Source organism: Channa argus, chromosome 5 (genome assembly GCF_033026475.1).
Source record: "Channa argus isolate prfri chromosome 5, Channa argus male v1.0, whole genome shotgun sequence".
NCBI classification, from domain to species: Eukaryota; Metazoa; Chordata; class Actinopteri; order Anabantiformes; family Channidae; genus Channa; species Channa argus.
Genome location: NC_090201.1, coordinates 19,171,765 through 19,189,597, shown reverse-complemented (window position 1 = coordinate 19,189,597; position 17,833 = coordinate 19,171,765). Strand labels below are relative to the sequence as shown.

Sequence of the window (17,833 nt, the reverse complement as noted above, 5' to 3'; positions counted from 1 at the left end):
TCTCCAGCCCAAGCACTGACACCATTAAAGATGCGTGCAGGCCTAAATACATAAATGTTGTAGATGATACCAAATAGCCTCAAATTTAAAAGCACGTGGAGATTGGTCACCATGGGCATTTTGCAGCTAAGCCACCCTGTTTGTAGCGGACTGCAATGCACTGTATGTTTTTACACCTGCCTACAATGGTCAGCTTTCTTTTTTTTTTTTTTTTTTTTGATATAATGACCTCTGCCTACCACAGTATTAGGACAAGGAAGGGTGCCTTTGTGTGTGTGTGTGTGTGTGTGTGATTGCTCATCAGCTACATGGAGGAATGAAGTGTGAATGTACACAGTCCAGCTCAGAGATGTATGCATTTGGAAAACATCTAACTATCAGTCTTAAGTATTTTTAAGTCTCAACTGATTAAAGTCTTCATTTACTTTCTCTAGTGAATTATTTTCTTAAGAAACCCTGAAGTCAGTATCAAGAGGATTAGAATATATATTCATTATATTGAACATCTGATTACATATTCGTTTGGTTTACTTTAAAAAAAGATTAGCATTTATTTTTGCAATGTAACAATTGTATATATATTTACCTTGGGCCTTTTCCTGCCATGGCTGTGATTAGGAGCCCTCTTCTGCAAGAGAAACTGATGTTAATAAGTTTGAAGGTGGATTTAATGTTACGGCTGATCAATGTACATATGGTTATAGTGACTGGTTAAAGTACTTGCTATATCTGTCTATCTATGTCTGGGACATATGTGTATGTCCGTGCATTTCAAACTGCATTCAAAACCAGAAATCTCATTTACAGAATTATTTAAACTAATAATCCAGTATTTTGTCAATTGGCCTTTATAAACAAATACAGCTGAACAGTGCTGACAGTAGGAGATACACATTACTACAGACCAACTGAAAACAAATGATACATTTTCTGTCAGGAAGCCACGTTATTAAAGAACATAAAAACACAGTAATACTTTAATTTAATAAACAAACCATTATTGTATTCTAGTATAATGTTCTTAAATCCACTTCTTCTCACCTGTGCATCCTGTGCTGAGCTATCCTCAAGCTCCTGGCCCTCCCCAGTCCCTTCTCTGGTGCCCTGTGGTTGAGGGGAAGTCTTGCCTCGACTGCAGGGCTCAATGAGTGGCCCACTCTCTCCCTCCTGCTGGATGTCTGTTGTCAGGCTCACTGACATCTTCTTAGGGAAGGGGGAGAGGGTGGGATTTGGGGAGGGGGTTGGGTGGAAAACCCAGGAGTGGCTGAGAAAAGAAGAAAGAGAAAAAGAAACTTTTGGCTATGAAAGTTCAAAACACCAAAGAAAGAGCACAGACAAAGTATATATGTGTGAGAGCCTACTTCTTTACTATCTACCTGTAGGTTATACCAGATGTGTGGCTGGACACTATAGTGGGTCTGAATGGGAACCACACACCAGAGGATGAGAGTAACCCACTAAGGTAGCGTACTGGGCAGGGCTGCAGCACGGTGCGAAGTGCAATCCATAGCAAGCCTTAGCCTTCTAGTTGGGGCTGTGAGATAACAAGCAGAAGAAAAGTTAGTACTGTATAAAGAATATAGAAAAAATACTTAGTTAAAATGTTTGCTTGTTACAGCAATATATCGATGGTTTCAATAGTAACTAAGCTGATAATTAGAAATAATCTTATTAACAAATTAAAGAGCACTATTTATTAGCCAAATGTCTAGCAACCTAACATTTAAAGCATATTACTTCCACCCCTTTTGTAAAAACTCAAGTGCGATCGATGAAAGAGACTGGATTGCTTCTTTCATCCAGTTCCATATAAAACAGCAGACTGGTACCAGCAATAAAGTATTGACTTATTAAAGACCTGAAAGTAATTAGCAAATCCAAAATCAATTAAGCCCCTTTACTTTCTTCCATCTACAAATGCATTTTGAAGGGAACACAAAACTTCTTGTAATTTAATTAGTTACAAAATAATCACTTCTAAAGATCTAAATAAAGTTTTTAGAGGTGTAATTCTCAAAAATGGGTACAAATGTGCTACAAAAGGACATGTTTAGTAGAACAGAATAACAACATTAACAGCATGCACATGTGAAAAATGCAGCAATATTTACAGTGATCAGGTTGAACTGAAGAGGCACCAGTTAGCCAGCCAGACAAGGGGGAGGGGCACACCAACAGGCCAGCCACCACCTCAGCGGTCCTCTGTGGCCTCGTTTCTCTCCCTCCAGCTCAGTCCAGCAGCATGGTCTGTCCTCCAGTCAGGAGTCCTGTACAGCAAAAGCAGAAGAGGAAGACACGGATGACGTTATGTTTCACACACTGAGTGACTCATCGCTGCTGCTGCTACCAATTCTAGCAGGGAGGGGGACTAAACAGCTGCAAGTTCAGAGTCTACTGGCACACAAGGTGTACAAAATAAGCACTTCAAGTCAGAACCAATCACATTAAAAGGGGATTCATCTTCTTACATAAAAGATAAACTGGCATACTGGCAATTCACCATAGATTTTAGAATTCAACAGTCTAGCGCAGGAGATAAGATTTGGTTGAGCAAAGCACACATGCAGTGATTTTTCCTTTTTGAACCCTAAGCACATCTTCCAGATATAAACTCTTATTAATCTAACTTTCACCAGGTCCTAATAGTGGATCATATCTTGGTTAAACCATGAACAACTAAAAACAGTTTATCACATCGTCATCATGACTAATACTCTCACATGCCCTCACTTCCTCTAAATGAGATAATTAAACATATTCTCCAGAAATCAGAAAAAGCTTTAGGTGAAATTCTGGTGGCAATAAAGCTAACTCTGACATTACCTATACCCATTCAGAGACAACTCAGATAGACAATAAAACAGCTGTCCAACAAGACTACACCATATGGCATAACAGGTAATAAACAGAATAAATTATTTGTACTAAATACAATAATTATAAAATACAATAAAAATAATTATATATCAAAATCCCACAGACCCACCATGTATGCATGCAGCGTGTCAACGTCACTCACAAATAAACCGGCTCATGTTGTACTGTGCTGGATGATAGATGAGAAGAGTGAAACAAATGAGGCAGGGATTCCCAGCGTGGGGAAGACCCAGGCTATGCAACAGCACAGACGTCATCAGCAGTATTACACCGCATCATTGACCAGAACATCCTCATGACCCAACCCCACTCTTGCTTATATAATCCTACCATACAGAAGCACTATCAACTGTAGGCAAATCTTATTCAGACAATTTAAAATGACCATCTTCATTTTTGCTCATACCCACATAATGTATTCTTACACAAAAAGAATGAATAGTTTTAGATTAGAAAGCAAAGATCATCTTTCACCTACACAATACCCTGAGAACTGGGGCTGTAATACAAATTTTAAATCAGAGGAAAAGACGAGGTATTTATGTATACAACATCTCTACCTGTTCCCTCCTCCACCTATTCCTCTCTTATGTTCCCTCAGTTCTATCCTCAACACTCTTTGCTTCTTCCACACACACACACACACACACACACACACACACCCTCCCACAAGGTTGCCAGGGAGACTGTAACGTCATTCTCAACTGCTGCCATTTGTGTTGAGCGAGTACCAAGGGTATAGAGAAGAATGATATTAAAAATAAATGTGTATCGCAGTATGCAAAGACAGAGGAATGAAAACAAGGAAGCAGAAAGAACAGTGCGGGATAAAGAGAAAAGGTGTCAGAACAGAATCTGTGATTTCTTCTTATTTTTAAGGTAACTTTGCCTATTATACAAACAATGTGGGTTCTCAGTCATCGGGTATAAAGTAGTTGCAAGTCAAATTACAGCTATAGGGCCTAAGTAATAGATTCTGTTCAAATAACTCCACAACCACTCATGTTTCTAATGATGTACTAATAGAAAAGTGCCAAAGAAATCTTATTTATTTTGGGGAGGGACACTGTATTTTTATTACTTTAGATTGCATTTAGTTGCTTGATGTTTCAAAAGATCTAAGATCTAAGAAAACTAAATTTTATTATTTAAGGCCTTAGAAATTAGAGATGATATATAATTCCTTAGGAAACAATAACTCAGAGCATTTTTTTCCCAAGCTAGTATGCATATTAAGCTTACACATGTTTGGCCTAGTTCTGTACATACGGCCACCTCCCCTGAATTTTCCTAAATAACTGAAAGATTTTCAGGGTGAGAACAGAGACAATTTGAGTGGCAGAATATTTAATGTTCACAAATTACAGCCAAGAGCTTATAAGGTTTTTTGTAACAACTTTTTCTCCAAGTATTCAGGGCCCTGATTCATAGCTAAAAGTTTATCTTATTGATTTATATGCATGATATGAACTGATATGATATTATGAACTGATATTATATAAAACTTTCATTAAGAGATAGTTAAACCCACTTGAGACCATTCCCAAAATATGGGAATGCCAACTTTTTCACTCAAATGTATCATAATGTAGTGCAAGGCACTGTGACCCACTTCCCACAAACTACCAGCCTTACTGACTCTTATAGCAGCCCTCCTGATGACAGGCAATGAACTGAAACACAGGTCATACACACCCTGGCTGACTGTGTCAGGTTACAACACCAAAGACAAGCAGTGGAAGGGAGCCCTGAGTATGTGTGCATGTCTAGAAGTGGGCCAGTGAGTGAAAGAGATAGAGAGTTATCTGTCTGGGCAATACCAATCTGTGTGTCTATGTGCTAAAGAAACACAGACTATACAAACCACCTGCCCAAAATTTTGTAGGTGCCTCTCATGTCGTTAAAACAGCTCTGTTGACAGGTCAGGGCATGAACTCCTAAAGACCTCTGAAGGTGTCATATCATATCTATCACCAATAAGTCAGCAGTATATCCATCATGTGTAACATGAACAATTTTTGTCATGTACAGTGTACTGTTCTGCTAAAAGAGGCAAATGGCATCAAGAAATACCACTGCCATGAAAGGGTGTTGTTGATGTTAATCATTAGCAGGATGTCTTCAAAAACTGAATGTCTATCAAGATGGTTAAATATATATTTCTCCATTTATAGTGCCCGTTTTTTCATTCAAAAGTTTGTTGTTAAAGCTTAATTGTGCCCTAGACATCTACTCATTTGGTCCATATGCACAAAGTAACTTTTATCATCTCCCCATTCCGCTAGAATCCTGGCAGCCCTGAACTGCGCATGTGCCAGAAATTGCTAAGTCAAACACAAAATAAATAAATTAAATTTAAAAAGGGAGGCCATTTTCTTGTTAGTTCTACTGTTCCATATCTCCAACTTCAGCATGAAAATGAGCACATGCATGTCCCATGTCCGTCTCCTTCTCGAAACAGGGGTTTACTGTTTAACATTAGCACATTGTTTAAGTTGTGCATTATTGCTAAATTAAAAACTTTCTTATTAGAATCAAGAATTTTGCATTGTGTTAATCAGTGGTTTAAGGTTGCGGATGGTTTATATGAGCACTTTAGACAGCAAGCTAGCAGGATTAAATATTATGTGCGGGTATGAGCTCACTGTCATATTTAGCTGCTCCAGATCAAGGTGGGTCAAGGACTCTGCAATAGTTAGCAGTGGGCAAGGCAGAAATGAAAAGAATTCTATGGCATGGTAGCTGGTAAAAGCAGAGACTATGTCTAAATAAAGCCTTTACGTAATTAACTTATCAAATATCTAAATTCTGATTAACTGACACCACAGACATATACCCAAAAGCCACACTTGTTGCCAATGAGCACCAACCCAATTATTTAACAAGTTGCGATTTTAAATACAGCGTACATTTGCTCAAATATTAAGATGCACTAAAATGAATTAGCAATTTGCAAATGCTAATAAATGTAAATTATTTAATTGTTTTAAGTATAGACAGATGAATCTTCTGTAGTTACATGTTCTTTCCTACCCTGGTTATAGGTCATCATTAACAAGTGAAAAGATGTGAGCAGAGTATACTCCTACAATTTTAGATGTTTAATAACTGAACCCTAGTACTGTTTCTTTTATTTCATATTTCATTGTGAAGAAGCATGCTTAGCATGCCTCTCCATTTTCTCTGCAGAGGCTGAATGAAAGATGAAGGTGAATGGAAGTGCATAATGCTGCAAACAGGAGTGAGAAAGTGCACTGAAAAACCCACAGCCGGCATTGGGAGAGACATTCACAGACTGCTCAACCTAATTCATCTCTTCTGTATTCAGTTATGCACCTCGCCCATTTGACGTCACAGAGAACCCAGTTCACAAAAGACAGCAAGGTTATGTCTTCAAAGAGAAGAGGCTGATGAGAGTGTAGTAATGGCAGAGTTTGTACAAGCTCTGTGCCTGTACATATTATATATCAGCAATGCTTGCAGTGTGTGCATACCAGTGTTTCTGTGTCAGAGAGGATTCCCCTTTGCGTCAGTTACACAACCTTAAACAGGGAGGAGGGGGTGAGGGGGCTGCTAGAACAATCTGAGGACATTGGCGAAAAGTCTGTGCTTCATACAGTAAAAATATGTACTATATATATATATTGTCAGCAGAGGTAAATTAGATGACATTTAAAAGAATATGGAGGAATAAGGCATCTTGAAAAAGACTATTGAGAACCACAACACAAATGAGGACAATGTGAATGGTCAGATGAAACGGAAGACAGGGTTTCTCTTTTTCCATCTACGTCTCTCTGCACTCCCTGCCACCCCCTCTCTTGTTTCTCTCTCTGTGCTATGAGGATACCCCTTCATGCCTTACGCCCCCTCGACATCAACCCCTCCCATCAATATCTTTCTCAATCCACCCACTACTAAGCGTTAGCTCTCTGTCTCTTTCTCCCTCTCTCTTTCTTAACGTGTCTTCTTAAATTGTCAGGCCTGGTGCTGACGCCATCCTCCTCCACTCAGCCAGCCCACTCAGTCCTGTGGGACGAGCTATGACTCATTCTCTCCCTCCTTCCCTCTCCTCCCTCCCTAGTTACCTACCTACCTTTCTGTAATTCTCACCAAGTCTCCCTCTCTCTCTGATGCTCTCACTTGTTATAACCTATGTATAGAAAGTGTATGGCAAGAAGAAATTAGACTGGAGAATGTAAACTAGACAAAGTGGACGATGACATCATGGAGCCACGTTGGCCAAGTGAATCGCTCCATTCAGCTTTATAAATTAATTTCAATAGAAAGAGAGAGGAACCTAATCTTGCATCCATTATTGATGAAGACAGGACTGTTGGAATGTGGGTGAGGAATTCAATGTTTGCCAAAAGATTTTAACTTAAGTTATTTTCCCTCTACTCCCATATCCTAGACTACAAGAAGCCCTTCTTTTTAATAATATTTAACTGCAACCACATTTAGAGATATTTTGCCATTCAGATGTGGAAATGACATCTCAAAGTTAATGAAAAAGGCTGATAACACTTAAACACTTCAAAGAAACAAAAAAAGAAAATATGAGTCACAATCAAGAAAACCCTATCAGTGATGCTGAAGAAAAGTAAATAAGCTCCAAGTTTTGTATTAAATGACATGGATGACAAAAAGTCTATATGTAAATATTGAATTCAGCAAATATACTAAACAACCAGCAGCTAATAAGAAGCTTTTTCTTTCTAAAACAAGGGCGCCTCTCTGTCTTTAACCCCTCTGACTAGCCAGAAAAGCCTGATTCAAAATATTTTGGAGTTATATTCTCTTCTTAAGCACAGTGGGATGTGTCAAAAAGATTCACCCTGCCCAACTTCAGCTGCTGATATAAAATAAAAAACTGTGTCAAAATTAAATTGGGTGGCGGCTTCCATACTCATTTTAAACCTTATATAATTTACCAGTTCTCTGAGTGTGATGAGGTGGGGAGAAGTGGAGGAGAGTGTAAGAGTGAAAAAAAGAGAATAAAGAGAGGAGCAAGGGGTGGTTAGTGAGACAGGAAGAGAGGAAAAACTTCTCAATGATGAAACAATCCGTGTTGTTAAGCGATTGGACCAGACCTCCACCAATGGGAGGACCAGCTCCATGGCAACAGGCTCTGTCACCAAGAGAAAAGCAGCCATATCCCTCAACACCCCCATATTTTTCTCTCCCCTACTCTCTCACGACCCCCTTCTTTCCCCAATTACAAAATCCAGTGTATTTATCCCTGGGTACTTGTACACACACACGGCAAAAAAATAAATAAGAAATGCTTGATGCCTGAACAAGACCGCTTTATTACTGACAGAACACACTCACTGGCCACTTCATTATGTACACCTGTACAAACAAATCCAATCTAACACATCTGCAATGAATTTTAACATAAATTTTGATACTACCATTTTTGCCAAGAATTTCAATTTGTTATAATTTCTTGGTTTATGCTATGTGTCCATTATTGAGGCCATACTGAGTGGTGGAGTTGTACTACAGTGGTTGGTAGTAGGGCTAAATGATATAAAATTATATATCATTAATAAAAATTGTATTTAGAGCAATTTAATACACAAGTTTTTCTTCTTCTATAATATTCAGGGCAAACAAGATATAAATGATAATAGCCAACCACATAACCACAATCACATAAACTATTTTTTCATGTTGGCTGAGCATATTAAAGCGCGCACATACGTGCCAAAAACATTGCCTAGACAAGCTCACTTATTCATCCATTCTGTTTGTTTTCTAGCAACTCTTTCCATTTTCATCTCTCCCATCTTTCTCTCACTCTACTCTCTCATGACCCCCTTCTTTCCCCAATTACAAGATCCAGTGTATTTTTCCCTGTGTACTTGTACACACAAACGCCAAAAAAATAAATTAAAAAATGACACTTCACACTCTTACCTGCACACAATAGTTGGTGAATAAAAAAACCTGACATACAAACTTACATGTAAACATGTCATGGTTGCAGCTTACTAATCCCTCTGTCATGGCAACAGTAATGTTCACCAGAACACAGACAGTTTATTTTGACAAAAAACTATGTTAAATGAACTCATAAACTCAATCCAAGTTTGTTGGATTAATGCTTCACACATTTTGTCCATCAATATCCCTCAACTTATACATGGCTCAACTGGCCCAAGTATAATTTTAAAGCTGCATTATCAGACTGGTTTTTGATCATTAAAACCAGAATTATACTTCTGTGTTCTGCTCATACACAAAGATATGCAAGTTAGGTTCTGAGACATGTTATACTTGCATAATGTCACATTTAGCGAACCAGTATTTACTCAAGTAGATTTAAACAGGAAATGGAAAGTAAGTTACACTAGTGTAAACAAATTACTACACCAAATTGTTGAATGGAGAGAAAAAAAAACAACTAGTTGTGTTTATATTGTCTAACCACATCTGCAAACTGCTCCTTGAACTACTTTGTTTTTGTTTCTTCATTGTTTTTTTATTTCCTTAATGTTTCAATTGTGCCTTTAGACTCCTCGAGATTAACCAACCAGCTTGTCAATGTGCATTTCTACACGATGGATGTTGAGATTTGAGAGGTGTGCACATTAGGACCTCTGCACCTTATGCAAAATTCCCTTCTCTGTGAAGATCCACCTACATCTGTGCAGAAGTTTACCTGTAGCTGTAATAATTTAATCTCAACTTGTCTAACACAGCCCAGTAAGGCTTTTTTCAATCCTAGGGGACTTTTGAGGATTTACCTTGTGATTGTCACATGCCGCACAAGTCTACTAGAAGAGACCAATCAAACATGAGCAAATGTACTATGTGACTTCACTGTTTTGCTTACTATGGACTCTTGCTCCCTGCAGTTAGCACCACTACAGTTAAACTCTTATAGCTCTTGTGATTTGAAAATTGCTTTCTAATAAATTGTCATATCAATCTAAAACTCATTATTCATTCAGTGCTATTTACCAGTGTCAAAGACTTCCTTTCCTAGTTTGTGCAATTCTGGATGAGTTAAAAGGTTAGCCACAAAGGGGCAAATGTTGGCCTAATCATCCCTGAGCGATAATGGCATTTCTTCTTTGTAAATATCTGCTTTTCCATAACATTAATAGACATTTGGAGGCTAATGTTGACAACAAGAAAAATAGAATGCTCCTAGTCAACACAGGCTTTGCAAGGGTGGCCTGCTGCATAAGTGTACTTGAAGTTAAAAACAAGCATTTAGTAGCAAGGCTTTAGAGGCATTTAATCAAATCCATTATTCATTTTCTCCAACAATGTTAACCATGTGGTTGGTGTCAATTGTCTTTTTGAGAGTTGCCTGTGTGTAGGTCACTTTTTAAATCTATTAGTTTATAGTACATAAAATACCTACCCCAAAAATACCTAGGGGTGAGTTTCAGATGTTCATTGCATGTTCATTCATATTCATTTACATATTGATGTTTAATAAACATCTTTCTTTAATAATTTCAATGATAGCTTATCTCTTGTCCACCATGACATCACAAGCCAGGTTATAACAATACTTAAATACAGGTAAACAGACGTAATGGGGCTTACAAAGTGATTAGAATGTTATTTCAATGTTCAGATCGATGATGACTCCCTTCACACACTGACTGCAGACAGTTCTGTTGCACTTCACCGTGGTGAAAACTGATCAGGACAGGTAAAGCTGAGCTTTTGACTCAACCGAATGAACTCACAGAGCCACAGAATAAGGAAGAGGCCCTAGCAGATAAAGAGTGTCTTTCCTTCACGGAGCGATGTGTGCACAAGTGTAATCAGCAGGCATCGGAGAGTAATCATTTCTAAGTACTAGTACAGCTTTACCGAAGTAGCTTCACAGAGTAAAGCTAACAGATATTGTGTGGTAAATCACACCAATCTTAACATCTGAGCTTAAAACAAATATTTACTGGAAGCATAATAATGGACTGCTATTTAACCTTTGCCACATTAATCAATTGAAGATGCTATGCCAGCAATGCATGCTGGGAGGTCAAGTCTTTCAGAAGTAATGAGACATGCTCAAGTATGCTTCAACCTTATTTTATTGGGCAAAGCATGGCAGACAAATAGTGTCAAGCAGACCGGCTGGCTAGGCAAACTGCCTACTAGTTTGAATTTTTTGACATTTCACTTAAGTGCTGATGTTTGCTGTCATGATAGAGCATATTAAAGCTAAAATGCTCTATCTTTGGACCCAATAATAAGCATGATTAAAAGAAGATGAAATAACAAAATTATAAGCATGCTGTTGTAAAATAAATATAAATTGTAGAACTAAAAATAGAGAGACATATGGGCAACACACTTTAACTGAACTCTGGCCCGTTAACTAGCAACATGTTCTCCAGTATACAATCCGCTCTCTGATCTATCAAATTACACTTGCCATTGACAGATTTGTAGCTAAAAAGCAGTAAAGCAAAAAGTACAGCAGCTTGCAAAAATTTTGCTGCAATTTGCTCTATTAGCCATTCTCCTTGGTGTTGGACAATGACAAAATTCTATACCTTATATACCTATACAATATATACATTATAAATGTGCAATGTTAGTTAGGTCACCTGATTCACATTTATTCACAGATTCACTGACTTATTTGTATGTCATTTCACCACCAGTGTTTCACGCAATACACCCACCCTTATGCAGCCCCTGGCGCTGTTTATTCAGTGCTACTTTGGGTCTTAACATTCATAATAAAATGGAAAATGTTGCTTTTAGTTGTCAGTGGAGCATATAGTTTGATAAACAATGATCTCCCAAACATCTGGATGTGTCCAGATGGTTATCAATGTCCTAAGATCTACACAAAAACTTCCTTTTTCACCACTTAATGACAGCTGGCTGTCTGTGCTGCCATGCCACACAGTGATTGAGTGTAGCAAGCCTAACCCAGAAGTCAGGCATCATGCCAATCAACCAGCCAGCTTGTCTCAGTTGGGCAAGCAGAAAGTGTGGTCTCTTAGAATATGGTTCACGCACTCCAGAATAGCCAACAGGAAGGCAATATGCCAGTCATTCATCCAGCGTTTTGCCAAAAATCACTCAACTCGGCTAGCCAGCATCCCGATTCAATTCCTCTTAACCATTTCTGCTCCCCCTATTTCCCCCAGTCACCTAGCTACCCAAATGTAGTTCCTACAAACTCTACGTCACATCTTGTTCTGAACAGCAAAATACACATTCCAAACTATTTTGTCTCCATCACATATTATATTAGATTTCTGGTACCCATCAACAAAAATGTCATTAAAAGCATGTCCCCCGTCAATTGTGCATTGTGCATTACCATTACCTGGGAATGGGTGACAGTAAGGTTCCAACCAGGACAATGATAAAGTGGCACATGTACTGTGCACAACTTTTCATACAAGTGTAAGCTCAACTAAAGTGCACTACTATATTTAATAGAATGTGTAAATCATACTCTATTGGCCAAACATCATACATGATATCTTTGGAACTCTCTTATTTGAGAAACCTTTGACTGAGTCTTTAAGTTCCGATAAAATAAATTATTTCCCTTTGCTATGATCATTGAACTTTATGCTTACCACAATATAAACTAGGCATGTCAAATTAAGAATGTCTTGAGTCTTTGCATTTCAAATTTGCTTTTTATATTCATTAGATAATTTACTCTTTAGTTTAGTTTATGCAAGAGAGTTGGTGTGTATGCCACTGGCAACACTACAGCCCAAGCACAAATTAGTAGGTAGTGTTAATTAGAGAAACTGCACACGGCAGTGAGTCGCTAGATCACACAGCTGACCTGACAATGGAGGCAGGTCAGCACTGCACCACGCTGCCATCTGTTTACCTGTAAATGACAACCACTCCCAACACCTCCGCCTGCCTAAGCAGGGCAATTTATATGTCCCCAACTTCTTCCAGTTTTTGTTGCCTGTGCCTACACCTCATCACAACCCTCTAATTAGATAGAGCCACCACTCCTAAACTTGTTATGTTTATGTGCATGTCCTGCATTCTCCTCCCCTTTCTTAAACTACTCTCTCATTTATGTATTAATTTCTATGTGAACAGAGCTTTACAGGTTTCTTACTGGGACCTTTCACTTCCTTTTAGTGGCTTTGTCTGTTTACTTATTAAGTTCAACAAAGAGATGTCTCTTTTCAACTATAAAATAAAGGCCTGGGCATACAGAGAGACCTCATCACACATACATAAACATGCATTGAGAACATAAAAATCTTTGTAGGTCAAATACAGAGAGAAATATGGTGGGGGAGGAGGCTATGGTAAATAACAAATAGGGTCGCTTTGTAAGTTAAATTATTGAGGTTTTCGACGATATACAATATAGAATAGGCTGTTTTCTTTGGAAAAGCCGTAGATTGGAAAGTGTGACACTTTTGACGAACCCACAAGACGGCACCTATCGATATTTTTTAGTCACATAAAATGTCTAAATTGAGGCTGTTGGCCATTTGGGCTTACCGGAGCAGGACTATCCACTGGCTGCTTGTGGTCTGTAGACACTGACAAGAGAGAAGGTAGAGAATGCACTTGAAGCAGTTCAGAGAGTTGCCCTCACCTGCGATGAGTGGCACAGAGTTCTATGTGACAATTACGGTTCATTTTTACGGTTCAATAGGTGCTATGGGAAATGCTATGGCTGATAAGTCAGAGATGTGACCTTCTTTTGTTAAACATATTTTAGTCAAAACTTAATAGTAATAAACTTAATAAATTTTCTCTCTCTTTCTTTCTCTCTCTTTCAAGTTTAAGGCTTAGAAAACACTGTTTCTACTCTATAAATTAGATGTACCGTTAATAAATGATGTACATTGTGTGACTGATTTGGACATAGATTCTTCTTAAGAAGAAGATTTTACATATTGTAAACTTTTTACCACTTGGAGCAGCTGTGCAAAAACAAGAGTACCACCAACGCATTGTAATACAACATTCGGCTATGAACGCTTCAGAACACAAGTAACCTACACTCTGCAATGTTCCAACAGTACAGCAGCAACTGATCAGACAGTGATGACTGCTAGCAGGTGACTAACACAACTGCTTCTAGGGAGACTTTAAGACTTTTCAAAGAAAGCACACAAAAGCATGTGAAAATCATTGGAGGTACTATAACTAGGTTGCTGTCTTAAAATTACTTCAACTTGTTGACTAGCCAAGCCAACACACGTGCAGATGTTTTCAAAGAAACCGAGACAGAGTGTAATTTCTTTAGATAACTGCTTCCACTGCCATTAAGTGACGGCAGCAGAAGTAACAATCTTGACTTTTTAATTTAGGTTTTTTCATATTGTGAAAAAAAATAAAAAAAATAAATTAATTACATATATTGTCCACCCACAGTTTTATCATAAAGGTCATTACAGAAGCAGTTAATCCAGGGGTTGATACAATTTTTTTTCATCCCTTACTGTCCCTCTCATGCTTCTTCTCTTTCCTAGACTTTTTCCCACGCACTGGCCATTAGTATGCTGGAGTGAGGCTGTAAGTGTGTTAAGTACCTGGGGAGCAAAACTCCAACATCCTAAAAAACTAAATTAATGGTCATATGCACAGACAAGGACATACACAAGTCACCATACACATGAGCATGCATTCACACATATCAGCAGCAAGAGAGAATCAGCCTGCTACAGTCACTTCAATATTTTCTTGTTTAGAAGGCATAGCGCAAGCAGCACATCAGCAGCATCAGCAAAGTGCCCTAAAGACACTCTAGGATTTCCCACAGGATTTTGTGAGATTGTGGTGGGTGGACCTCGACCCTCCCAGGGGAGTCCAGGGGCATAGTCCTCCATAATTCTAATGTTAAATCATTTATTTGGGTGCATTTTGAGAACAAATTTAGGAGACTAGACCTATCGAGAACTATGCATTGGTAGTAATTTAAGTACATGTTTAAATGTTTTATGGGCTTTGGTGACCCTAAAAATGTTATTTATGCATCATGAATCCAGCTCAAAACGTGCTAATTTAATCTAAATATGATTAATGTTTGTTGCAAAGATGCTCAGTATAACTTGCAGCTGATGTGGAATCAGACACCCTGTTAAATCTTACCTTATAAAGGATCTTTGGTTTAGGCACAGGATAACCATTTTAAAGCCTGATTCTCCACCAACTTTCAGAGAGATAAAACAAATCCAATAACTGTTTCAATTTTGCCTACCATCAATTTAAGTCGTCATGAAATTAACAATATTTAGCGACACTTAAATCTGCAACAATAAAAATCGCCACCGTAAAACAGGAAGCTCTAACAAGTGTTAGAACCATAGTGAGAACTCACTTTCAGGCTGCACCTCAAGCCTGTAATGCAGTGTGGATCCACATTATTCATCTTTTAAATTATTATAGGAAGTGCATATTTTTGATACAGTTAATTGCCACAATTAAGGTAGTTAATGGGAAACACTGGAATTGTTGTCAATAAACGTGGAGTTGGTCAATCTGATTGAAAGACCCATCCAGGTGTTCCACACTTGTTGAAGGTGTACAACATGAAAAATAAAATGAGTGGATCTGTGTGATTCATCTGAAATAAGATTAAGAAAATTGTATAAATGATCATGATCAAAGATTGTGTGTATGAAAGAGATGAGGAATTAAACAATTGAGAAAAATGCAAGTGAAGCATAGAAATATTCAGCGGGATGATAAACAAGCTGTTCGTAGTATAGGGGTAGATTAAAATAGTCTGACAGTGCCATCAGGTACAATCCTTTTTTTTTTTATGTCCTTTCGGCTTGTCACGTGAGTTCAGCGTCGCCACAGCGGATTATTGTCCGCATGTTGATTTTGGCACAGTTTTACGCCAAATGCCATTCCTGAGGCAACCCTTCCCAATTCTATTGGGCTTCTATGGGCTGTTAGCGGTTCAGTGTCCAGAGACACTTCAACATATAGCCGGTTTCGAACCACTGACCCTGTGGTCCGTAGACGACTGCCTTACCAACTGAGCTACAGCCGCCCCCGCTCCATCAGGTACAATACAACATTTAAAAAACATGGCTGGAAGATAGCTTCCTCTCACTTAATTGGCAGCTTCCATCTAATTTGAGGGTGGCTGTAGTTGTTTTTCTTTTGCATTTGTAATTGTCAAAAAGCTAAAGTCACCATGATTGCCATTTCAAACAGTTAAGCGTATATAGCTTAGAACACTGATCCATCCTTTTATTATAGTGCTGAAAGACGTGTATATATACAGGCAGTCATTATATAACAGCTCATGTCCAACAGAGACAGATCTGGGCTGAGTAAACAAAAATGAATAAAAAGCAGTGTGGAGGATTGTGAGTTTCATTTTGCAGGGCTATAACCATCTGAAGAGAGAAGGAAAAGCCAGGTGTTCTAAACCTGAAAGAGTGCTGAGGCCATGAGCATGGCTTGCTATTTATAGTGACAGATTTTTTATTCAAGAGGATTCTGCTGTTGTGCTCTCGCTCTTGTATTGCCTTGCTCTCACCTCTTCTCAATTGTCCATGTTCTTGCAAATTTTTTTGATTTGTTTTGTTTTGCTTTTTTAAATTGGAGGCGGCGGAGGGGCAGTGGTACATAATGCTACAAATGTATATTGTCTTCAGAAATCAAGATATTTCTAAATACAAGCCGTCATAATGTTCATGGTCCTTTAGCAGAGAACTTCCCACATTCCTTATTTAAGTACATAGGTTGTCCTTTTTCCCTACACCCCTCGCCCCCTCCCTCCTCAATATGACAATGTTGCAGAGTGACAATTATTTCTTATTATTTCTTAGTGACTCTCCACCCCCACCAGGCAACTTCCACCCTCACTCGTCCCACATAGGCATGCAGTGAAAGGGAATTCCTCATTACTTCAGCATTTGCCTCAATAAACACATTTTATGTGTGACTGTACATACATACAAACATGACTTGACCACTAGGAAAAAACAAAAACACTAGTAAAGACACAAAAAAACTAGTATAGAGTTAGCCTACATATATGTAAAGGCAGAAAGGGTTCTCCTTTAAGAAAGTATATGCAAACCATATTAAATTATCTTCCAGCAAGCGCAATGACATGATCTTTGCTGTGTTATTAAAACTTAATTATATAAATTGCAGCTGGAACTTTACAAAGAGCAATAGTGAAAAGTGCCAAGATAAGAAGTAATTATAACAGTGACAATGACTACATGTTAAACCAAATCTCAAGTTACATCTCACCTACAAATTATTAACACCTACTGATAAAGACACAGACACATACACACATGCTTACTGTATTTAAGGTTCAGCTCTTTGGCTCTCCAGCCAAGTCAGATCAGCGCCTCATAGATAAAAGCACATTACGGCCAGAAAAGCAGCAGCAGAAGTGGCTCTTGACCAAGACAACGCCGACATTAGTTTTATCTCACTAAGTAGTATAGATGAATAAAATCCATTTCCAGCTGTATGTAAATAGCTGAGTTTCAGCTCATCCTACTTTCTTCGTCTTCATGCTCGCTCTCTTCCCTTGCACTCTTTAGGCATAAGCAGGTCTGTCTGAACTTCATGTAAAGCAACAAACTATTTTGACAGCCCCCCTTTCTTTTTCTGAATGAGACATAATCACTACAGGGAAACGAAAGCTTTGAATGCTGGCTGGTTCCTTCTCTCCTTACTGCTCTTGTGCTATCATGCGGAGCGTTTGTACCGCTTCCTTCTCCTCCAACCCTCCCTTATGTGTGGATTCTCTCCCTCTCTCTCTCCCTCTCAATATAACAGTAATGACAGCCAACCACAAGCTTGCAAGATGAGCCGTTTAAAGTGCTGCTTAGATTGCCCACGGTGTCATTTGGTACAACAAGAAGATGCTTAAAAATGGGTTATGGTCAAAAGATTCTTTCTTTTACAATTATAAGTTACAATTTGCTATTTTTCTGCAAGATGGCTATAAGCCCAGAACTGGAACCAGCATGATGTTTTAAAGGAA

The 17,833-nt window shown here is 38.4% G+C and overlaps 1 protein-coding gene across 14 annotated transcripts in view; it reads right to left on the bottom strand.

The window, feature by feature from the left end:
* The window catches only part of LOC137127347 (R3H domain-containing protein 2), a 55,859-nt gene that overhangs the window by 33,363 nt on the left and 4,663 nt on the right, over positions 1-17,833 (bottom strand). For 11 of the 14 annotated variants that reach the window (XM_067504218.1, XM_067504222.1, XM_067504210.1 and 8 more), the window contains exons 3-6: positions 2,112-2,267; positions 1,377-1,534; positions 1,042-1,264; positions 587-628 (exon numbers count right to left, since the gene is read on the bottom strand). In XM_067504218.1, coding sequence (XP_067360319.1) covers positions 587-628; positions 1,042-1,200 — 201 coding nt within the window. In that variant the 5' untranslated portion in view covers positions 1,201-1,264; positions 1,377-1,534; positions 2,112-2,267. Of the gene's footprint in view, positions 1-586; positions 629-1,041; positions 1,265-1,361; positions 1,535-2,111; positions 2,268-17,140; positions 17,296-17,833 lie in introns of those variants that run through there. The other 3 variants (XM_067504212.1, XM_067504211.1, XM_067504213.1) reach the window with 3 other exon arrangements.